We start from the raw sequence: 25,401 nt of genomic DNA on the forward strand, positions 1-25,401 counted from the left end.
AAGGCAAAGGGGAAACAAAACAAAAACAAAAAGTAGAGATAACAGATCTGCTCATTTAGGAGTTAGATTAGATGAAAATAGAAAAGGTTTTACTTAATCTACCATTTTCTGCCAGAACCATAACCTTGAAACTATACTGTATTTCAGATACATCAGGAAAAAAACTAGAAGGAAATAATACCAAAATACCATTACAGAAAAATATTAACTATCATATCCCCTTTCTTGAATTTTTTAAGTTTCCTGAAATGTGACTGCAGCACTTTAATAATGAAAACCAATGTTACATAAAACTAAGTTGATTTATACCAGAACAAGAATTTTATTCTTTAATTTGCCCAAACTAAAATCATTTCTCTGATAAGTCATTTTTCTGTCCGAGGGTACTGAATATCTGACAGTCACTGTTTTCAGAAATTAAAGCACAGATAAAAATGGCTCCAGTTACATTTTATAAACCTACTCTTTCAAACCAAAAGTCTGTTTTAATCCACGACATCAAGAAAATCTTAAAAACATATTAATTAACAAGAGTCATCCATCAAAGAAAAGGCAGTGAACAGCTTTGGCATCGAAAATTATGATTTCATCCTGCCCAAAATCTGTCCTCACAGTCTGAGCAAAAGTGTGAGGTGAAAGTACTCAGTCTTGGGCTGACCCCTCACTCTTTCTGCATCGTTTCCCCTTTTCAAAGTCCCACGCACCAGCACATCCCATGATACTCAACCTTCGTGCGTTTGGGGAGTTGAGAGGACCGGAAGAAGTGGGGAAATTCATTCAACTGAGCTATTTGTGAATTGTTAGAAGGCTCACCAAAGCAATTAGCATTGCGGAATTGGAAAGAGAAAAAAGACAATGCCTAAGTCTAAAGAACAAGCCCCCGATGGCGAGTTTTCAGACATAAGCGTGATAGCAACTTTGGGAGCACGCAGTCTGGTGCTCCTCCAGGCAGGGTGGGAAGAACTCTGCGCCTGCGCAGTTCTCGCCCCCATGCCTGATCCCAGTTTCCTCAATGGTAAGAAGAGGATTGGAAGGGACGTTCTCCACGACCCTTCACAGCCTCCCCAACAGGTACCATCTCAGGACTTGCTGATGATTATGGGAACATGAGAGGTAATATTTTCAAAAGTGACAAATGAAAACAGCTCATTTTCGCTGTAAACGCGACTGATGGACAGTTCTGCTAAACGTTACATCATCATCAATTGGTCATTTCTCTTTATTACATTTTTCAAATCCATTTTAGAAATTATAGTTTATGTAACATTTTTACTCTAACTTTGAAGTCAATTTTTGGTAACTGCAAAAAGAAGCATAATAAAACACAAGTTTTGTTTTTGCTGCAACTGATTTCACTTTGGGGGAACTGGCTTTTTTTCCTCCTTCTACTTATTCATGTTATATATACCTATTTTAAAACTTCAGGAAGGGCCGGCCCGTGGCTCACTCGGTAGAGTGCGGTGCTGATAACACCAAGGCCCCGGGTTCGGTTCCCATATACGGATGGCCGGTTCGCTCACTGGCTGAGTGTGGTGCTGACAACACCAAGTCAAGGGTTAAGATCCCCTTACCGGTCATCTTTTAAAAAAATAAATAAATAAATAAATAAATAAATAAAAAATAAAACTTCAGGAAAAATAAAGAAATAAAAAACAAAAGTTCAGCCATAATCCCTCTAAATAGAGAAAAACACAATTAACATCATGGCTTATTCTTTTCCATATTTTTTCTATGCATATTCATTAATTCGCTCATTGTCTATATCTCTTTAATACATCTTGGACATCTTTCCATGTCAGTAAGTTCAAATCTACATAATCACTTTTAACACATATATAGTACTCCATTGAATGGTTATACCATAATTGAAACAAATCCCCATTTAAGTTGTTTCCAATTTTTCAATCAATAAACAATGCTGTAGTAAACATCATTGGGCACCTGTCTGATAATGCCCTTAAAATAAATTCCTAACGACAGAATTGGATGAAAGAGTATATGTATTTTTAATTGACAAACTGCTTCCAGAAATATTCTTACCACATAGTCTCAGGAATTAGTTTTCTTTGGTGAGCTGATAACTGAAAAATAATATACCATCTTTCTTTTACTTTTGTTTTTTTAATGACTATTGGGGTTGAACATCCTTTCAATCCCAACTGTCATTTGTTGGCCATATATTTTCTTATTTTTTCAGGGGTCTTTTTTAAATATGTGAGTCAAGCCTTTTCATTTGTGTAAGCTCTTTATTGCCATTTGCCTATCATAATTTCCAAATGGTTTTTCTGGTACAGAATTTTTTTATTGTTATGTAGTCAATTTTTTTTTGACTGGTAAAAGGATCGCAACCCTCGGCTCGGTGTTGTCAGCACCACGCTCAGCCAGTGAGCGCACTGGCCATCCCTATATAGGATCCGAACCCACAGCCTTGGCACTGCCAGCACCGCACTCTCCCAAGTGAGCCACAGGGCCGGCCCCACTTTCATACATTTTTTTTCCCCTTTAAGGTTGCTACTTTTGGTGTTATCAATAACAAGGCCATCCCCATTGCAAACTGATAAAAATGTTCACCTGTATTCTCTCCTTTATTTATGGTTTTTTGTTATGTTTATGTTTCTAATTACTGCTATTCTACTTCTAGGAATCTAACATTGGAAAATAATTTTTAAACTGTGGCAAAGACATTTGTATCACTATCTCCACTGCAATATTATTTAAAATAGCAAAGAAAAGGGCTGGCCCATGGCTCACTTGGGAGAGTGCGGTGCTGATAGCACCAAGGTCCACTCAAAGGGCTGAATTGGAAGCTGCCATTGCAGCTTTACAATATTTTTACAATCAGCCACTTAATTTAGTAGCCGACTCTGCGTCATTGGAGCCTTACAGGTAATTCAAGATGCATCTATTCACGAGGGAAATGATTTTCTTTTATTTGAAATGTTTCGACATTTACAAAAACATATTCAAAAAAGACATCATCCTTTCTATGTAACTCACATGTGTTCTCATTCTGGTCTTCCTGGCCCTTTATCAATTGGAAATGATATGGCTGATCGCTTTGTTATGTATAATAATGTTTTACAGAAAGCTATTGCTTCTCATCAGATTTTTCATCAGGGTGCACGAGCTTTGGCTAACATGCATCAGATCTCTTACAGGCAAGCTCAAGATATTGTTTGTCCTTTTCCCAATTGTCAGAGGTTTTCTAAATCTAATTTCCCTAGAGGAGTTAATCCTCGAGGAAAAGAAGGTAATGAAATTTGGCAAATGAAAGTCACTCATTATTCCACTTTCAGACGTTTTAAATATTTACGTGTTACTGTTGATACTTACCCTGGTCTTATTCATGCCACTGCCCAAACAGGAGAAACTGCTAAACATGTTAAAAAACATTGTCTTTCTGCCTTTGCCCCCATGGGGATTCCAAATCAAATTAAGACAGATAATGGACTGGCATACACCTCCAAAGTCTTTAAAGTATTCTGTGACAACTGGAACATTAAACATGTCACAGGAATCCCATTTAACCCCAATGGCCAAGCAATTGTTGAAAGAGCTAATGGCCTTCTTAAATGTCAAATAAGTAAACAAAGGAGGGATAATATAGATGTAGGACTGGCCTCTCATGAACAGGTCTTTAAAGCTCTGTTTACACTAAATTTTTTAAACTGTAATTTCCCAAAATTAACAGCCACAGAATGACAATTTATACCTCCTAAAAAGAGACCTAGACCCTTGGTTTTATTCCACCACCTGCTGACAGGACCACAATTGTTGGGACCTGTCAAATTGTTAACATGGGGGAGAGGGTATGCGTCTGCTCTCTCACCCACAGGCCCACTATGGATTCCTGCTAAGGCTGTTAAACCTTATGTGGAACCCCAAACCAGATGAGGAATTGAATCTGATCCCCAGATCTCAACACCTCACCATCACACCTCAATCCATCTCACCGGGGATGGTACACATCAGACCACCAGTAATGAAAATAATGACAACAAGCTCCAAATTGACCTGGGGTAAATTTAAAAACTTCCAACAGTCAAATAGCTTTCAATAGCTCAGCCCTTAAGCTCAGTAACTCATTTGAGAAACAAAAACTTACCTAAAATCTACCTGTTTAACTAGATGGTCTCAAATTTTCTGGCATCCAGCTGGTTATCTTAAACAGACTTCTAAATTCTCTTCTAGTCTCATCTATGTATTTCTTCACAAAATCCTATGGTAGAATTCTATGCTATTTTCTTAAAAGAAAGAAAATCCTTCTCTGAATCTTCTTGAAAAGGCTTGCATACTTTGCTTTACAATGTAAATTTGTTATCTTGCTTTCTTTAAGGCAGGGTGAGGCCTCACCAATAAGTCTTTAAAAAAAACACAATCTAAAACTGACTGTCCTTTTTACTAGTGAGCTTTTTTTTTAATATCTTGAACAAAACCTATAAGATCCTTGTTTGTTCTTGTTTTTTATGTCTGCATATATGCACGTGTAAGGTGTATGTTATGTCTATATATTCATGTCTGTATGTGTAATTGTGTTTTCTGCAAGGTACCAAATTGGCTTATAATTAATGTGAGCTCATTAAATAAATAAGTATACTTTTCAAGTTCACACGACTTAAATTTTCTAAAGTTTTGATAAATTTCTTTTCAAAATTTGATTTAAACCTTTTACCTAAATTTGTCTCTAGGTCAATATGTCTCCTTGTTATCTCAGCTCTGCCTCCTGGCCATGCTGGGAGAAACAATATCTTTCAGTCATTATCTTTGTAAATACTCCCCTTTGTCTTAAGCTCCACATGGCTCCAAATGCCACGTGGAAACCTGGGACCCAAAATGGCTAGTGAAAGGAGACCTATGCCCAATATCACATAGGCCCTAGTTAACATTAACTGATAAGGGTATAGATCTAATACACCAAGTTTTTGGCTGGGAAACCATAAATATGTATTTGGGAAAAACAGCTAAAACTCAAACTGGGCTTTGTATAATTTGCTCTGATAAATGGATGCCTATTTACTAACCTGAATGTATAAAAATGTTCTTATCAGCACACATCATTGCCTGGGTTTACTAATCAAACAGGATTACTAGAGGTCTTTTCACTTGACTGCTCTTAATACAAAACTGTAAAAGGTTTTCTTTGTCCCTTAGATAACTGGTTTAAGAAACTTACTTCATGATAATTTCTTGTGCTCTCTGCCTTTGAAACCCTCTGTCACTTTAGTTTTACTTTTTGTAATAATTTGTGACTTTATTCAACTAAGAGTTTTAAGCCTTTTGTTATTTAACAAAGCTTATTACCAAAACCAAATTCTGAAAGCTCAACCTTTTGGTGGTTTAAACTCACTTTGAGGAGTTCAAGGGCCCTGGAGCTTCTCAAAGAATATATTAAAAATGTATCAAAACTAATTGGCTTATTTAATAAATTAGACTATATGGGAAAGCATTGTCAGTACTGAAGGTGTTATGGATCTGTGTTCCAAAATCTTGTAAGGTTCTTAAATATCTGGGTCTTGATATAAATGCTACCAGTCATAATCTTGGTTTAATTATAATTTTAAAATGTTATATCTTCAAATATTTCATGAAAAAAAAACTCTGATAGGTACAGTTTCCTGACAAAATTTGAGTTCATAGCTTTAAAGTTCCAAAATTCTAATGAAGAAACTGATGGGTTTGTGAAATTGTTCACAAAGGTCAAAACAACAAAAGCTAATTAGTGAACTAATTAAAAAGAATTATGGGTTTTTACAATTTCCTTATTTTGAAACACTGCTGGTTCTCTTAATGTTTTGTTTTCCAAATTTAAGAAAACTCTCACTCTTCAGCTATCTATAACGAACAACAGTTTGGCAAAATGTCATTTAAAACAGAGATAAAAGTATTTGTTTTTTCCCCGATTTGATCCCCTCAAAATTTAATAACTTTAAGTATCCTTATGATTATTATGACAATGTGGCTATTTTTATAAATTCAATGAAAATTAACTCTCTCTCTTTATAACAAGATATAATTTAAAACTTTAGATATAAGATAGCATGTCTCACTTCTAAGTTGCTGACCCCTTTTTCATGTTGCCTTAATTTGGCCTAACTGCTGTTTCATCCTGCTGTTCATCTTTCCCCCCAACGCGACGTTGGACAGATCACCACCTGGGAAACAGTCTTCCCAGCGCCGTGGGATTTATACAAACAAAAGTAAAGACCTTTTCAATCAACATATTGATCATCAAAGCTTTTATGAGAAATGCCTTGATCGTAAAGGGGGAAATAACGTCTTCTCTACAAAAGCAGTTCTCTAAATTTTCCTGGCCTTAAAGAGGGTGTTTGTAACTTGGATGAGACATCTTGTTCCTAAACAAAAGATCTGTAATTGATCAAAAATTTTACAAAAGACTAGATGCTTTAAAAATGGTAATGTCCTGGACAGGTGAACATTAACAAACTCTCTGGACTCAGAATCAACTATTATATGGAGCAGAATCCCATTCTGGAGTTTCAACAATTGGTAATTACACCCAATTCACAGCACCTGGAATGATGCCAATGCAGCCACTCTGAGACTGTGATATCATCAGTCCTCACCTGAGTAAATTAAAAGGACTTGCCATGCTAAATGATACCAACTTTTCTTTAAATGCTTTTGTCTTAACTGTGAAAACCTGATCTATAGCTCTTGCTTTTTCTTTTAAATAAATAAAATGGGGGAGATGTGGAATATACTATAAAGCATATGTACTTCACAGGGCCTGGGTTTCCAAAGCCTTGCAGTTTCAAATATTGACCTCGCAAAGGAGAGGAAACTTTCCCCAGGCTATATAGTCTCTGTTGTAAGATAAAAAATTGTAACACAGCAAGGTTGCTGGCTCAAAGACAGACAGGTTATTGATTGATATGTAAAGATACTGGGAATTTGCTGTAAGAAGAGAATGTCTGCTAAAATCAAGCTTTTGTTAGAGGATTGACTTAATTGCATTATAGAATGTCACCTTACTGAATGTTACCATCTTCTATTGTTAAACTTGTTAAACTGTACTTAGCAAAATCCTCACCTATGTTCTCTTCCTGTAACTTCCTGGTCTGGAGAATAAATGCAGGAAGAGAACCCCAATTCGTGGTTAATTTCCCAAACGGAAGGAATGTCTCTATCTTGCGGGTTCTGGGAGATTAACCCCTTTTGGGGGCTTCTCACTGCTCAGAAGAGATGGGCTTTGAGTAATCTTTGGTGGCTCCATCACCCAGGGGAAAAGGGGTGACAAATCCATGGGAGGCAAAGCAACAAGTTAAGTAAATTATTGTATATGAAGGTACTTCAAAAAGTTCATGGAAAAACAGAATTAAAATATGAATCATTCCATGAACTTTTTGAAGATCCCTCATATTTATTCTATGGCTATCAGTAATTATATTTGTAAGACATTTTAAATGAGAAAAATGCTTCAATATAGTTTTAAGGGAAAATGTCAGGACACAAAATTATTTGTACATACATTCTGATTTCATGTTTTAACATCTGGACATAAAAAATTAGAAGAAAAATCTGGAACTGATAATAATTGTCCTCTTTATGCTCATCCTTATTTCCAAATTTCTCATGTACTATTTTTATACAAATGTCTCGTACAATACAATAGTTTTATAGTCACACATACAAGAATGCTCATTTTTAAAATGCTCCTTGAAGGACATAGGGGATTTACTACAGCAGGAAAAATTTGTTTGATGCTTTGGAGAGAAATAAGGTAAAAAATCATCATGAAACAGAAGGATGCTCACACTCTCTGACCCAGTATTTATTTTACTTATTTTTACCACACCTTGTTCTAGAAAATACATAGTGATATGTAAAACACAACCAAATGACATAAATTAGAAGTAGGTGAGAAAGATAGAGAAAAACAAGGACAGAGAGGAAAAAGTAGAGCCAGGAATGAGGCTAGCGAAATACACCCACAATGGAACACTGCATTCTTGCTAAAACCGGGCCACAGACATTACTGAGAATTTCTGGAGAGAACCCCACTTACAGGACTCACACTATTCATAAAATATGCATACAAATAAAACTCTAATTACGAGTCTGTAGTAAATTTTTCCTCTGTGAAATTCAAGATCTAAGTTAGGAAAATAAGGAAATGTATGTTTATCTCAATTTTTTTTTAAAGCATATATCCACAATTTGATAATCAGAGACAACTACTGCATCATTTAGGTCTATGTTTTTCCACATTGTGTGTCCACAACCTAGAATGTCCAACACAGATCACAAGATTATGGGTACACACCTAAAATCAGACCTAATAGGTAACCAAGCACAAAAGTCATAGTAAATACACTATATACACTAGACATTTAACACCATAACTCCATATGAATACCTTCTTGGTCATCTCAAGGCATCCCTGGCAATTTTTTTTTTTTTTCAGCAAGTTCAATACTTTGGAAGACCTAGCACACAGCGCAATCTAATCAATCACCCAGCAGGGCACCCTGTCTACTGGACCTCAACCTACCACAAAAGGCCTCCCCTATGCCCCAGAAGCTGATGTGCCCAACAACCCTGGCCCACAGCCTTCCAAAGAATGTCCATTCAATCCAAAATTTACAACTGACTCACTCCAGGGAGATTTGGTCTTCATCAGAAGTGCCATCTGTCCAGGCTGCAGTTGGATCCTAACAAGTCTAGATGATTCCCCAACAAAGGGTTTTCTTCCCTTATCAAATAATAACAACTAAAACCCCACTGCCCTAAGAGAACACCTGAGAATGATGACTAGAGAGGCCTTTGCCCATTCCTCCTCGTGCTCCTCTGGGCTTCCTTTCTCCTGACACGAGCTTCCACTTATCTCCTTCCTCTCAGATCTTCCCACCAAGCTCTCTAAAACATCCATTCCAAAACCAATAAAGTCCTGTGGCTCTTCAGCCTATTCAAATCCCGAAACCCAGCACTCCCGAGAATTCAGACTCCCTGCAGTCCCTCCATGAACCACTCATTTTCTAACATTTCACAAACATCACCTGACCCACCAAGGCCAGGAGCTGCGGTTGACATCCTCCTCATTCCACACTGGTCCTTACTGCCACCCTCCACTGCCCTGTGAAAACCTTCCTGAGGCTCCTGCTTCAAGCTGTACGTACCCTCTATCCCTCCTCACAGCTGTCACCTACTGACACCCCTGCCACTTCTCCTGATTCCCTAAAGATTCAAGGACCTGGCTCTCAGGCCTCCATTACAGACTTACAAGGGGTCTTCAAAAAGTTCATGGAAAGACTCATGTTATCTTTTAATTCTATTTTTCCATGAACTTTTTCTAGTGCCCATGTACAATGCCCACCTCTAAACCAACAGTCTCCTTCTTCTCCGCAGCCTCTCCAGACTGTCATCAGCCAGAAATTCTCATCTCCTTCTCTAACAGCACTCCTACATTTCAGTTCTTCCACTTCCCAATACCCCTGGTTTATCAGCCTCTTGGGACCGAAAGTTCCTTGACATTCTGTCCACTCATGTCTTTACTTCCTTCCCATCAATTCAATCCCTTACCTACTGCGATATCTAAATGCTCCCTCCCCACTGTCATTTCACCCAACTTGGGCAAAAATACAGCCATCCACTTCTTGCTTTACCAGACCTGGGCGTGTGAGCACACCACTGGAGGAAAAACAAAATCAGACACACACACAGATGGACACAATAAATCCTGCAGCTGGACCGTCAACACTGCCTCACAATCTTTTCATACTCCCTTAGTCGGCTCTCTCCCTCATTTTCCACATCAGGTACTAAAAGGCCTGTAAAAGTTTTGAAAACTAAGCCCCGCTTCCAAACATCCCCGTCATGTTTAGTGGAAGATCTCATCATCTATACACAGAGGAAACTGCAGCTGTAAGCAAAGAACCCCTTAACTTCCTGCCATAAGACAAACTTCCCTTTTTTCTCCAGAAGCAATGGAAGCACACCTCTCCCATAGGAGGCCAATCCCTCCACTTGCGCTCAGAGTACTACGACCTTCCACCTTCCCAGTAGCTTCCATCTTCAATCTTCAGCCTAATGTCTCCTTCTCTATCAACACTGTCCACTTGCACTTAAGCAAATCTCTTTCATCCTTAAAAAAAAAAAAAGTCAGTCCCTCCCTCAAATCCACATCCCCCTCCAGCTACTGCTCTTTCTCTGTGCTTGCTCTCACTGCAAAACTACCAGCACACGTCTTCTCTTTCTTACCTCCCATTCATCCTAACCCACTGCATTTAGACTCTGTTGACCACTGAGGCATTTGAAAAGAGGAACCAGTTGGGGCATAAGCCTCGGTGATGACTGACTGGTGATGGGGTAAAAGACGAGAGGAGGATGGCCTCTCAAGGGGGCTGGAGGCTCCTCTCTTTTCCATCAGCCTCTGGTCTATTTCTAATCATCAATTTCAACAGCCAGGCCATGGTACTAGACTGCCATGCTGGGTATGAGAACTCGCCCTCTCATGGAAATCACGTCTTTTGGAAGTACAGCACAACTAGTAAGGGCAAGAACTCTGCAATCAGACAGACCTGGACTCAAGTTCTAGCTCCACCACATAATAGCTGCATGTCTTTGAGCAATTTTCTTAAAGTCTCTGTGTCTCAGTTTCCTCATTTGTAAAATAAGAATAGTATCAATATCTACTTCAGTGAGTGGGAAGATTAACTAATAATATACTTAAAGCACTTAGCACGAAATAAATGATGGCACATCCGCACAATGGAACAGTATTGCAGGCTTATAAATGAGGGCATCAAGGAGTGCTTACCAGCAGCTACTGCCATAGAAAGATGCCCGCAATGCATTAAGTGAACTGGCAGAATGCAAAATACTCGTGTTTGTAAATGGATAGAGAAAAATAGTACAGAAAGTTATCAATGATTATTTCTGGCTGCAGAGCTTACAGGGATTCTTTCATTTTATTATTTTAGCTTGCTTGCATTTTCTAAGTTTTTTTTTTACAATGAACATATATTACTTATAAAATATTTTATATAAATTTATATAAATAATATCTATTTATATTAAATATAGTTAAAGGGTTGTATTGTAAAAAAGCACAGCACATGGTAAGTGTGCAATTCTTAGTTATTATTATGATGTTACTTTCTAGGAGTCTGCAGAGAAAAGAGCCAGGAGCTGCCTGCCCTGAGAAAGCCTAGGCTAGCTCCCATGACTGCAGAAAGACTCTGGTGGAGAATTCTTGCCTGCATCGGCTCTCAACCCTAGGCTCATTTTAGTTCAGGCAATAAGAGCTCTGTACTTTGTTCAGCTTTAGTCATCAGGATCTGAATTAGGACTAGCGAGTCAAAACCTCAAAGTAATAAAGCAAGCACTTGTGCAACCTTGTCCTCTGACCATTTATTTTGCTTGAGGACTTCAGCAGACATGGAGGTCCCAGGACAGGATCAGATGTGGGATCCTGTGTTGCTGTTTGTCCTCTCTCTCTCATAACCCACACACCCCTACATATCCTTCAACAGAACTTTCAGAAAGAAGGCTCCAAATGCACCACTAACATATTAAACCTGGTGTCGCCCTGCACCCCCGTGTTCACAGCAGCACTATTCACAATCACCAGGAGATGGAATCAACCTAAATTGTCCACTAATGGATGAATGGATAAAAAAACGGTGGCGTATATATACACAATGGAATACTACTCAGCTATTTTTAAAAAATGCTATCCTATCATTTGCAGCAACATGGATGGAACTGGAAACCACCATGTTAAGTGAAGTAAATCAGGCACAAAAAGACAAATACCATATGTGGAATCTAAAAAAAAAGTGGTTCTCACAGAAGTAGAGAGTAGATAATGGTTACCAGAGGCAAGGCGGGAGGGAGGCTGGAAAGGAAAAGCGGTGGACTAATGGGTACAAAACCATGTTGTCTACTCTAAGTGAATCATTGTACAGTATATGCATATACTGAAACAACACACTGTACCCCACAAATATGTACAAATAAGTGTTTTTTAAAAACCCAAATCTGGTGTCACTATTAGAAACAGGAAAAGAAGATGGCTAGGCTGGGATCAGAGGTGGAAAAGATGGTAAGAAGTAAAACTTAGTTCTGCAACAAACTCATGTTCACTTCAGGTGGTGGCATCAAAGCCAAGTGACAGTGTGGGACTAGAACTTCAAAAAGATTACTCTAAGACATTTTCTGACTTATAAGAAATCAAATTACCCCAGGAGTAGGGATAGAAATAAGAACACAGAGAGAAAAAGGTAGAGAAGGAAAGAAAGAACAGAGGGGTAGGAAATATTGGTGAGTTGCATTAGCCTATGAATCAGTTAACACAAGTCCTGCCGTATTTGCATTTTGGGGGGTAAACAGCAGGGCAGAGGAATCAAGTAGCAGTGGAAAAATGTCAAGAGATTCAAGCATTGCTGTGCCAGCAACGCAGTCACCTTGTCAATTGGCTGTTGACAGCACCGATTCAAGAAAAACAGGTTCTGTATTTCACTGGCTTCAGGGTGAAAAATAAGTTTACCCTAGAAAAATAAATAAATGGAAATAATTCCTGGCAATATCAACCTAGGACCCCTGAGGAAATAATATACATGTAACCACCTGGCCCAGTGCCTGGGAAATAGTAGATGCCCAGTGGCGTTGGTAATGGGGGAGTACTGTGTGCGCATGTGTGCGTGCACACGTGTACAGGCAAATCTTCGAATGTGAACTTCGAGTGCAGAAAGGACTGTGTAGTAATACCAAAAGATTGGGAAAGGCTTACATGTCCATAGAGAAAAGTGTATAATCATTGCATAAATAATTAGGCAGAGACTGAAAGAGTAAGCTAGATATAGTTATAGGAACATGGAGAGGTCTTCAAAAATACTGTAAAATGGAAGAGAAAGTTAGAAAGCAATTTTACATTGAAGTCTAAGTTATATATATTCTAACTATACGTGTGTGTAAGAAAATGCAAAAAGGGGGCGGGATAATTGGAAGGAGACACACCAAATTTTAGCAATGGTTGCTTGTGGTGAGAATAATCTAAGTGAGAAGATACTCAGTTTTCTACTCTGGATTTGGTCTTTAGTATAGTTTCTTTTATTTTTTACAATAATGTATTTATATTACTTGTATAATTTTAAAAATATAACATTTTCATACAATAAAAAATAAACAAGCTTTGTGTAAATTTTACTCCCTGCTTTTCTTTCCAAAGAATTTAAACAGGTACAAAACCTAGTTAGCTTTCACAATAAAAAATAAATTTTTTTCCTACAATGAAAAAGAGAAAAGGAACATTAAAAGACAGACACACTCCCAGAGCTCCTATTAACACTGTCCATAAAGGCACCATCGCCTATTAAAACTTCTGAAAATATCTGTAAATCTTTCAATCCTTCTTCATTATGTGTTGGGGGGGCGGGGGTATGGGAATACCAAGAAATAGGATGATTTTCTGACTAAAACACTTTTTTTATTCAAAAATGTGAATTTTCTCCCTACTAATGTAGATATTGTTATTCTTCCTCGAGATCAGTGGTTTTCAACCAGGGGCAATTCTGTCCCCCAAGGAATATTTGGCAATGTCTGGAGACATTTTTGGTTGCCACAACTGGAGACTGGGGGGAAGGTACTACTACCATCTAAGCAGTAGAGGCCAAGAGGCCAAGCATGCTAATAACATCCAACAAAAAGACAACAAAGAATTATTCAGTCCAAAATGTCAATACTGCCAAGATTGCGAAACCCTACTCCAAGCCTAAAATTTTAGTACTATTTTAAATATTCAAAAAATAATTTCCAAAAGTAACAAACAATACATTGAACTTATTCTTTCTTAAGTGGAATTATGTAAAGAGTATGGGTTTAAAAATGAAAATATGAGCTACAAATTTAAGTTAGAATCCTGGTTACCAACTTTGTAATCTTGAACAAATTACTTAAACTTTCTCTTTCCTTTTCCTCATCTGCAAAATTGCAACTAAAAGATACAACTTTTAGGATTGCTGTGGCAATCAATTAAATCTCAACACCCTGCCCTCTACCTGCCTGGCACATAGCAGGAAGTCAGTATTAGTTCCCATCCTTCTCTTCTTCTCTACCATCAGCCCCAATTAGGCCAAATTATAATCATGGTCTCATCACAGTGATTTAGGTTGATATAATGGTTCATAAATATCAAGAGTAATAGGATATTAACATGGTAAATAGTATCATGATAGAAAATAGTTGCAAGCATAGGGATTAAACATTTGAAAGACCTTAGTCACAATTTCTCCCTCATTTTAAGATTAAAAATAAAAAAACTTATATATAATCCTTTTAATCTAAATATATCCACTCTCTCAAAAAGCCACACCAACAATGTAATAAAGGCGAACAGAGTTGTACAAAAGGAGGAAGAGACCAAAGGAGGAGGTAGGACTCGATTCTCTAAGACGATTCAACATGGGCATTTTATAACAAAGGGACCTACTTTGGTGGTGATCCTATATGTGATGTAGGTTTCCATAGTGCACACATGCTTCTTGGGATCATCAACTGTGACAAAGAGATCTCTGGTCTCACCGTCAATGTCATCATCAAGTTGAAGTCTATTGAGAAGGGAAGATGATGAAGCTGGACTGGAGGTGCCTGCTGGAGTCCCACCATTGGGCAAAATGAGATCCTAAAAGCAGAAAAGAATTAGGTTACAAATTAAATGAAAACACACACCTGGAAAATATCAGCAAAAGTAGCTGATTTAGCCAAACCAAGAAACAGCTCTAAAATACAAAAATAACTTCCAAAACATCTGAGCCTCTCCTTAGGCAATGTTTCTTGAGTGAACTGATATTTCATAACCAAGAGAAACAAACTATGGCAGGGCTCTAGATCAAATTCATGCTGATTTATCTCTCAGGAAGTGCTGGAGGAACCAACACAAGCAAACAGTTCAGGGACAGAGAATGTAAGAGCCCACCATCGTCAGACTTCAACCAAGAAAGCAATCTGTGATCACACTCTGTTTTTCTACTTCCTCAAGACCACCACCTGGGCCTAGGTAAACACTAAGGGGCCTTCACCCTCTTAAATATTTAACATAATTAAAAACTCAATCAACCATCACAAAGAGAGTTTAGAGACATAAAGTATATATTATGTACTTCCTAAAAGAAATTCACACCACACATGAGGTATGCTTGCCAAAAAACTGAATCTAAATTTAGAGGAGTGAAGAATATGTTAAATGACACTAGGAGGATGCAGTCAGCAAAATCCACACTAAGTAAAACTAAAGAGAACCAAAGCCTTCTTCAATAAATAAATTACAAGGAAAAAAAAAAAGAAGTAGCAACTATAAATATAAAGAAACTTAAGGGACCTATCAGCCAATTGCATTAAAACAAAATATGAAAAGAAAAAGATTTTGAGATATTCAGGGAAATGTGAATATTGATCACTTGAATACTGATGAATTAAGGAATCATTAGGTGTGATAAGGAAGTATGATGATTTTACAGTCTTCATCTTTTAGAAATACATACTAAAATAGTTAAGGATGAAATGATAAGATGTCTGATATTTGCTTCAAAATGATTAAGGATGGGTAGGTGGGGAGATATAAATGATACAAGATGTGCAAGAGTTGATCATTGTTAAAGCTGGTACTTTTAGGTTCATTATATGATTCTCCCCTCTTTTGCAGATGTTTAAAATCTTCCATGATACAAAAGTTTTTTAAAGGGAGAGGGTGGTCAGGGGGGTAAATACCAGGAAAGAAAGGGAAGGAAAGATTTTAAAAAATCATAGACCTCTTTCACTTTAGGCCTTAGTAGGAAGCCACCTGAATAAATTATGTCTCCACAATATGCAAAAAAGCCTGTGTAATTTAACAGGCCCAGTCTTAACAGTCACCTTTTTTTGGTTTTAAGGTTTGATAACAGAACAAAGCCCTGTCTAGCAGCAAATGTGAAGACCTCTGAATGTCACCTTGGAATCATTAGGAGACAAAGACTAAGTAATGTGGCAAGAAAGTCACATGACACGATGGAAAGGGCCTTGGTGACCTGTCGGTCGGTCATCAGATCACAGGCTGCAGATGGGGAGGTACTTTCCTCATATTCTCTCTTCTTGGAGTTCTGCAGGGTGGACATGACCTAGTCTCCAGATAAGAGAACATACAGGAAATTAGAGGCCCACCTAGCAGTCACATCCATGAGCTCCAGCTGATCATGGGACATCTGGGAAGGCGGATGGGACAAGACAGAGGGAAGGCATGGCCTGGGGTCAAGGGTAATGTCAACCAACTTGGCAGGTGACAGAAAGTACACGGAAAAGGCACCTTCCTTTGTCTCCCATCTCCACTGACCACAGATTGTTTAATCACATACTTACTTATGCAATGTCAAAAAAATTTTTTTTTGTAATTACTGAAAGAGTACTCATGGGAATGGATCACCCCTTCCCCCGGCCCCCCACTCCTCCTCAGCTATGCTTCTGACTACAGGGAAGATCCAGGAGTTGGTCGTGGGAACACCTCACCTCAGCAGCTGCTCTTGGTGTGGACATGACCGCTGAGCCCAGCAACAGCAGCAGTCACTGATCTGATCGTGTTCTTAGCATGCTGGTACCACAGGGAACAGGGCATTCAGTGTCCATACCCCAGTGTCTGGGGATCTAAGAGGGGACTTTATCTTCTCTGGAACTTCGAGATAACTAACAAGTCTCTCTCATTTCAGTAAATAATTAAATGCTGACTTCAGGCAAGACACCACACTAGGCAGTGCAGGGACCCACCCTGACATTTATTAACACTAGCACACTGGGCCTCAGAACAGCTCTGTCAGTGGCTAAACATCACATAAAAGAAAGAAATCTCTGGTCAGACACGCCAACATCAGCTCAGATCATGGTTTTGCACAATCTGGCCTGGACTGATCTTAGCAGCCATGTTTCTCCCCATGCCTTTATACATCCTAGTCACTAGCTCCCGGAGCACCCTATGCTGTTTCATACCCCTCTTGGCTTGGAAAGTATCCGCCCCCTCTCTTCTTTATGCAGAGATCTCCAAATATCTTACAGGCATCTGCTCGAATGCTCTCTCCTCTTAAGCCTTCCTTGACCCACTCCCTGGCAGAATTAGTCACTCCTTTCTCGATATTTTGTAGACACCTCCACTGAAGCAATTTTCACCAATTGTTTATTTACATATTTAACTTGTCCACAAATGCTGTGAGTCCAACTCACAAAAACAGTGACTGCAACTGTGCCTTGTTCATCTGTGTGTGTGTGTGTGTGTGTGTGTGTGTGTGTGTGTGTGTGTGCGCGCGCGCGCGCAATTATATGTCCGTCCCTCCCCAGGTCTAGCAGACTCTAAGCCAACTCCACTAACCTTTGCTCTGAGGACCTTACCCAGTAACTTTCCAGGAATAGCCCAGGTAAAGGTATGAGATGTCTTGGCCACTCAGTGTGAAGTTAAGTAGTTCTTGAATCAGTTGTTAGGGGTGAGGGAGGGGAGAGTTAGTCAATCAGATCTTGTCACATACTCCAAATGCTTTGCTCCTAGGACTACACAACCAGGGAAAACACCCACGCCCCTCATCCCAGGGTGTTTGTTGGAATATTACTTGAGCATATGGGAATAGCTGACGAGATGCAAAAGCCTGTCATCTCCTAAGCTGGAATGCTGCCACCTCAGCTTGCCAGGACACATCTATACACGGTGCTCCACGTTCTCATTTCATTGCACCCATGAGAGCCTTGTGAGGTTAGCAGGACAGATGTTATCTCTACCGATGAGGAAGCAGACTTGAAAAGGCTAAGAAACTTGCTGAAATGTATAGAGACACTAGCGTTTGCTGTGCCAAAGGTTTAACCCAGGCCTCTGGCTCCTGGGTCAGGGTGGCTTACCAAGCTACCAAGGTGAATCCCCTTTCTATGGTTTTTCCAGCCCAATACTGTCCCTTCTATCTCCATTCTCTGGCCACAAATCCTTTGGAGTAAACATGAAGTTTCTGTTTTTGAAAATAGTCACGGAAAGCTAACATTTTTTCCTTAGGGTCTTGATACAAGTTTATTCCAAAATGACTCTCCCTTAAGATATGGTCTCCATGAGAAATAAACATGAAGGGAAACCATGAAAATCTTAAGACGCAGGGGCAGAAGGTTAGGCGAACTGAACATCCCAGGTTTCTCCGCCCTAGAGTCCTCCAGCAGCGGGGTTTGCCAAGCTGACAGATCTGAGCTCTAAAGCAGGAATCATGTGGGGCAGCACCTTTACAACCAATGTAAGAAGTTGAATTCTTGAATTCTAGAACGCAGGAAGTGAGAGAATCCCTTGGCTCAACACAAAACCTCCTGTTCTACTTTTGCTACTCTATAGTCAATTACCCCAGGCTTTTTTGCTACTCTACAGTCAGTTCCGTAGCCAGAGTGCTCTTGTAAAAATGTAAGTTACGACATGTCACCCCCCTGCTCGAACTCTCAAAGTCGTCCCATCACATTAAAAAATCCAAGCTCCCTCCTATAACCCACAAGGGCTGACATGATCTGGCCCTTACCCTTCTCTCTGACCTCATCGCCAACACTCTCCCCCTGGTTCATCCTGCTCTAGATACACTGGCCTTCCATCTGGCCCTTGCACTACCCAGACTCATTTTGATCCCGAGGCCTCGGTACCTGAACACTGCTTCACCCAGATCCCCATATGGTTGGCTCCTCTTTTCAAACAGGTTTCTGCTCAAATGACATCTACTCAGGGAGGCCTTCTCAGTCCACAAAACCTAAAAATACCCCTGTACCCCTTCACCACTCTTTAGCCCATTCTCTGGCTTTATTTTCTTTACAGGCCCTATCATTATTTGAAAATTGTTTATATATTTATTGGTTGGCGGACTCCCCACTAGTCTGTAAATTCCATTCGAACAGAGGCCATGTTACTCCTGGCACATAGTAGGTACTCAATAAGTATTTGATGAATGAATGAGTCTTAGAAATGACCTGACTCAATCCCTTGGCAACAGAGGTACTCAATAAATGTCTGAGAATAGCAATGCAACGGAAGCTAACATGAACCACACTGACCAGTTTTGAAGCCCAATTCCACTGTTTACTAACAGTGTGACTTAGGCAAGTTTCTTAATCTCTCTGTCCCATTCTCCTCATTTATAAAATGGGTATAATGGAATTGAGTTAGTTAGTACATGAATGCAATGGGAATACTGCCTGGAAAATGGAAGGTGCCATGTCACTGTTCACACACATAAAAAAATAAAAGCCAAGTTGCCTGTGAGTATTCTTAACATCTCCTTATAAACTATGAGGCTGGGTTCACAGTAGACAATTGATGGAGTTTGGATGTGTTGTCCCCTCCAAAACTCATGTGGAAATTTGATCTCCAATGTGGCAGTGTTGGAAACTCATTGAGTCATGGGGGCAGATCCCTCATGAATGGATTAATGCTCTCCCTGGGGGAGGAGGGGTAGTGAGTGAGTTCTCGCTCTATTAGTTCCCATGAGAGCTTGTTGCAAAAAAAGACCCTGGCACCTTCTCTCTCTCTCTTGCTTCCTCTTGCCATGTGATCTGCTTGTATCTGCCGGCTGCCTGCCACTTTCCCGCCATGAGTAGAAACAGCCTGAGGCCCATGCCAGATGCAGCTGTCCCAGAATTGTAAGCCAAATAAACCTCTCTTCTTTATAAATTACCCAGTCTCAGATATTCTGTTATAGCAACACAAAACAGACTAAAACAGAAAATTGGTACCGAGGAGTGGGGTGTTGCTAAACAGAAAACTGAAAATGTGGTTGCAGCTTTGGAACTGGGTAATGGGCAATGGTTGGAGGAGTTTTGAGGACTTACAAGAAGACTGAAAGATGAAGGAAAGTTTGGAATGTCTTAGAGACTTATGTGGTGGTGAGCAGAATGCTGACAGAAATGTGGACAATAAAGGCCATGTGGATAATGCGGTCTCAGATAGGAATGAGGAACTTATTGGGAATTGGACAAAAGATCACCCTTGCTACAGCACAGCAAGGAATTTGGCTGCATTGTGTCCATGCCCTTGGACTTTGTGGAAAGTGGGACTTAAGAGTTGTGAACCAGAGCATTTGGCCAAAGAAATTTCTAAGCAGCAAAGCATTAAGGACACTGCATAGCTACTTCTAACAGCCTACTCTGAGTTATGGCAGCAAAGGCATAACATAAAGCCAGAATTTAAAAGGGAAGCAGAGCGTAAAGTTTTGGAAAATTTGCAGCCTGGCCATGCAGTAGAGAAGCGGAGAGCATGAGAAAAATGCAAGAGTGAAATTGATAAACTGTTTGCTAAAGACATTATCTTGGCAGTGAGGCAGCCAGATGCTAAGAACAAGGACAATGGAAAAAATGCCCTAAAGGCATTTGAGAAGTCTGGAAGGGGCCCCACCCATCACAGGCCCTGAGGCCTAGAAGGACTGAGTTATCCTGGAGGACAGACCTGGGGCACAGCTGCCCTTGGGATCCTGTTCCCTGCATCCCAGCTGCTCTGGCTGGAGCAGCCCCAAGTGTGGTTCGTGCAGCAGCCCTGGAGAGTAAAGGCCCGAAACCTCGGTGGCGTCCACATTGTGTTGTCTGCAGATTGGCAGGACGTAAGAGGAGTGGAGGCATGGCAACCTCCAACCAAGATTCCAGAGGATGTATAGAAAAGCCTGGGGGCCCAAGCAGAGACCTGCCATGGGGTGGAGCCACTGCAGAGGACATCTACTAGACCAATGCCAAGCAGGAAAGTGGGGTCAGAGCCCCCACCAGGGAAATGTCTAGTAGAGCCAATGCAGCAGGGCTGCTGCCAGGACCCCAGAACTTCGAGGCCACTGGTAACATGCAATGCAGGCCTGGAAAAGCCACAGGCACCAGCGTGGCCCACTGGGCTGTGCCTGGCAGAGCTGTGGGAACAAGCCTGCCTGATGCTTTGGGGGCCCAGATGCCCAGCTGTGCCCAGGATGCAGGACTTGGAGTCAAAGAACATTATTTTGGAGCTTTAAGATATAATGTCTGCCCTGCTGGGTTTCAGACTTGTTTGGTGCCTGTTTTTCCTTTCTTTTGGCCTATTCCTCCCTTTTGGAATGGGAATGTATACCCAATGTCTGTTACACCATTGTATCTTGGCAGTAGATAAATTTGGTTTTGTTTTTCAGGTTTATAGCTAGAAGGACTTTTGCTTTTGGTCTCAGATGAGACTTTGGACTTGGGATCTTTAAGTTCACGCTGGAGCAAGCAAAGACTTTTGGGACTGTTGGGATAGAATGATGGTATTTTGTATGTGAGAGTGACAAGAGTTTGGGGGGGCTGGGGCGGAATGATGGAGTTTGGATGTGTTGTCCCCTCCAAAACTCGTGTGGAAATTTGATCTCCAATGTGGCAGTGTTGGAAAGTGATTGAGTCATGGAGGCGGATCCCTCATGAATGGATTAATGCTCTCCCTGGGGGGGTTAATGAGTGAGTTCTCGCTCTATTAGTTCCGGTGAGAGCTCGTTGCAAAAAAAGACCCTGGCATCTTCTCTCTCTCTCTTGCTTCCTCTTGCCATGTGATCTGCTTGTACCTGCCAGCTGCCTGCCACTTTCCCGCCATGAGTAGAAACAGCCTGAGGCCCATGCCGGATGCAGCTATCCCAGAATTGTAAGCCAAATAAACCTCTCTTCTTTATAAATCACCCAGTCTCAGCTATTTCTGTTATAGCAACACAAAACGGACTAAAACAACAATAAATACTGCTGAAAATAAAAATTGCATTGAGAGTCATAGTTGGTGCCTCAAATACATTTTCTTAATCATTTTATTGTAGCAATATATATCTGTAATAGCCCTTGTGAAGAGTTACAACTACACGGTTGATAAATAAATGAAAACTCCCCATTGCTGCAAAGTATCAATTCTCACCATGTAGGTGCCAGTTATAAAAGCATTTCTTCCTCCTTCCACCTTTTCCTTTATCCTAGGAAGAGTGATACAGGGCTGGGTTTCTTTAGAAACCCCTCTGGTTCAAAGAATTTCAGTTTTAAGACCCATCATTGTGGCCAGCCAGCCACAAGATACTCAATTAACATAAATCACTGGCAAAATGCTATATTATGTTAAACATATGGTTTATGAAAAGAGAGCAGTATACATTAGGAGCCAATATGGATTTAATAAAAACAAGCCATGCTAAAATAATTAAATTTCTCTTACTGACACTATTAAAAGAACATGGGCAACATGATGACGTAGTTTCAGAAGAGCCTGACAAAGTGTCTCAAGGCATCTTTACAGTTAAGGGGAGAATGACGGCTCACTGAATGCACAGACTGTAGCTTATTTATCTTGATTTACCTCCCTCGTGCCAGGTCCACAGCAGATACTTGAAGAATGAATGTGTCCTACACAAACTGTACAGCATACTCTTGATTGCTGAATTTGCTGCAAAATTAAATGTAAATCCCCTTTAGAGAATAAACTCAAAGGTACAATCTCAAAAATGTTCTGTTCAAAGATGTTCATAACAGAACAAAGAACACAGAGCAAAACCTGGAAAAATCCCAAAGGCTTCAGTAAATGATCATGTTTACATTAATAAGACAGAATGTTACACACTCTTTGAAAAATTATAAATCTATCCCCGCTCCCCCTTCCCAGGGGGCGCATTTTTGGGGAGGTTTTTTTGGTGTTTTTTTTTGTTTGTTTGTTTTTTTTGTTTTTTGGGCCGAGCCCGTGGCGCACTTGGGAGAGTGCAGCGCTGGGAGCGCGGCCACGCTCCCGCTGCGGGTTCGGATCCTATATAGGAATGGCCGGTGCACTCACTGGCTGAGTGCCGGTCACGAAAAAAGACAAAAATTATAAATCTAAACATCTAGATAAACTCAGTGAATTGAGCACAAGCCTTTGCTTCCTTTTTCCACCTTCCAGACACTAACTTAACATAAAAATTAGAGAGGAAATGCAGTGGAGGGGGGGGGAAGCAGAAAAATACGGCTGGAGTCATATCAACAATGGAAACTAGGAAAGAATGCCACCCAAACACCAAAAGTGTCAAAGATTTTCTACTGGATATAATTAGGGTACAACTGAAAAAAGAACTGAGGCATCTTTGCCCCATGTCATTGAGGTTACTTAAGGTTATGAAGGTTACCCAAGAAACAGAAAAATGTCATGTACCCCTTCAAACGCACCCTAACTTGAAAATGCAATTTTCAGGGGGGAGGGGGGACGTGGAAGGCCAGACAGCGGGATAAATGAGGACTACCAGGGTGTCTGGCTGCTGTAAACAAGACGAGCCAAGCACAGGCAGACACAACAAGTGAAGACCACCAGCAGAGGGCGCCCTGACCGAACAGCTTTATCTAGCCATGAGGAGTTGCTGCCCTGTCCCAACAAACACACAATAGGCAAGACTGCAAATACTGGAGGGGCAGGCTCTACTGAGATGGGGAAACAGCTACAGCAAGAACGAAGCCATGCCACAGTGGATCCAGACACAGGGAGTTGCCAGCCCAAGTTTCCCTGACTAGACTGCCCAGGAACCTGACTGTCTTGCCTGCTGACAGATCACTCAACTAGGGACAACCTAAGGATCCAAGAAGACAATTCTAACAACATCAAGTAGAAACAGAGGGGAGCCAATAATTTCCTTGTTCTGATGGGAGACAAAGAGCAGGCCTGCATTACTACCTATCAGACACAAGTAAACCAAAACAATATATCCAGCCTGCATCATCTCATCGGTCAGACACAAGAAAACCAAAAAATATATCCAGCCTATATTAACTCATCATTCAGACCCAAGAAAACTGAAACATGAAGAAGGAGGCACAGAGTCCTCGAGAGTAGATAAGTGTGCATTTGAAAAAGATTTATCCCATAAAACAGAATACTTTAAGTCACATCTATTTGGTGCTCCTATTTTTAAAAAAAAGTCAAAAGAAAGTGGAAAGAGAAAATGAAAACAAAGCATAAATTAAAAACAGAAAAGAGCCAAAAGTGATAAATATCTCTAAAATTTAATTCTCCTGAAAGATGAATTAAACTAAAACCTAGAAAGGCTGACCAATACAGAAAGAGAAAAAAAGAAAAAGAGAGCAGGCAATAACTATTTAAATCTTATCTCTATCTATGATCATAAATGATAAGGATGTGCTATGAATAGCTACGCCAATAAATTTGTAAGTCTATATGAGCTAGATAGCTTTCTAGGAAAAAATATGTGGCCAAAGTGAAATTAAGTAGAGGTGGAAAAGTTGAACAGATAAACAACCACAGAACTATTGTCAGAGAACTTCCACTAAAAGGTAAGCTAGGACCCAATGATTTCACAGTTGAGCTCTAATGATCTCAAGGAATAAGTTTCCACTTTACTCAAATATTCTAAGACACATATTTTTAAAATGATGAAACCTTTCAAATCATTTTATGAAGGTTACCTATAACTGATATGAATATATTTTACAAAAAAGTTAGACATAAATGTAAACATCATTAACAAAGTAACGGCTAATGGTATATTAAATTTTTTTTTTTTAGAAAAATTAAAACTATGCCAGGATCAAGTCAAATGTATTCCAGGAAAGCAAGAATGATTTAACGTTAGGAAATTTATTAATGTAATTTATTATATTAACTGATTGAATATATAATCATTGTTGAAGACAATCATGTACACATCTACAAAAATGTTTATTAGTATTATTCATTTGCAAATGTCAGTCATTGCATTAAAATCTCTAACTAAAATTAATGAGTAAAAAGAAAGTTCCTAAATATGTTAAAGAGCGTGTATCAGAAAATATCAGCAATGAACCTTGAGAACATTATGCTAAGTGAAAGAAGCCAGATGCAAAAGCTGTATTGTATGATTCCATTTATATGAAATGTTGGAACAGGCGAATCCTTGGAGACAGAAAGCAGACCTTTGGTTGCCAGGGCTAGAGGGATGGGGAGTGGAGAGTAATGGCTTAATGTGGATGGTATTTCTTTTTGGGGTGACAAAAATATTCTGGAATAAGATAGTGATGATGATAGTTGCACAACCCTGTGAATGCACTAAAAAACACTCAATTATACACTTTAAAATGATGAATTTCATGTTATATAAATTAGATTTCAATAATAATAATAAACAGCAGCAAACAATGAAATACTGGAGGCATGTCTACTAAATCAGAAACAAGATTCTGATATCTAGTATTAAGGTCTATTAAATCAGAAACAAGATTCTGATACCATTATTCAAAATCATTCTGGAAAACCTAGGAAATGCAATAATGTAGAGAAGAATACTTGAATACATACATTGATCTACCACATTGCTTCATGGCAACAGGTCAAGCTCCCCCAAAATTAATCTAAAATGTTAATACACATAACAGAGAGAAAATGTGTTTAAAGCATTTTAAAACGATAAATCTGAACTAATAAGTTTACAAAATAATGATCAGAGAAAG

At 39.6% G+C, this 25,401-nt stretch overlaps 1 protein-coding gene across 1 annotated transcript in view; it reads right to left on the minus strand.

Annotated features, from left to right (window-relative positions):
• Positions 1-25,401, minus strand: part of SNX30 (sorting nexin family member 30) — a 112,301-nt gene that overhangs the window by 48,143 nt on the left and 38,757 nt on the right. Inside the window, exon 2 of the mRNA XM_063082030.1 lies at positions 14,450-14,641. Within this exon, the coding sequence (XP_062938100.1) occupies positions 14,450-14,641 (192 nt within the window). The remainder of the gene's footprint in view (positions 1-14,449; positions 14,642-25,401) is intronic.

The sequence above is a fragment of the Cynocephalus volans genome, chromosome 17 (genome assembly GCF_027409185.1).
Source record: "Cynocephalus volans isolate mCynVol1 chromosome 17, mCynVol1.pri, whole genome shotgun sequence".
NCBI classification, from domain to species: Eukaryota; Metazoa; Chordata; class Mammalia; order Dermoptera; family Cynocephalidae; genus Cynocephalus; species Cynocephalus volans.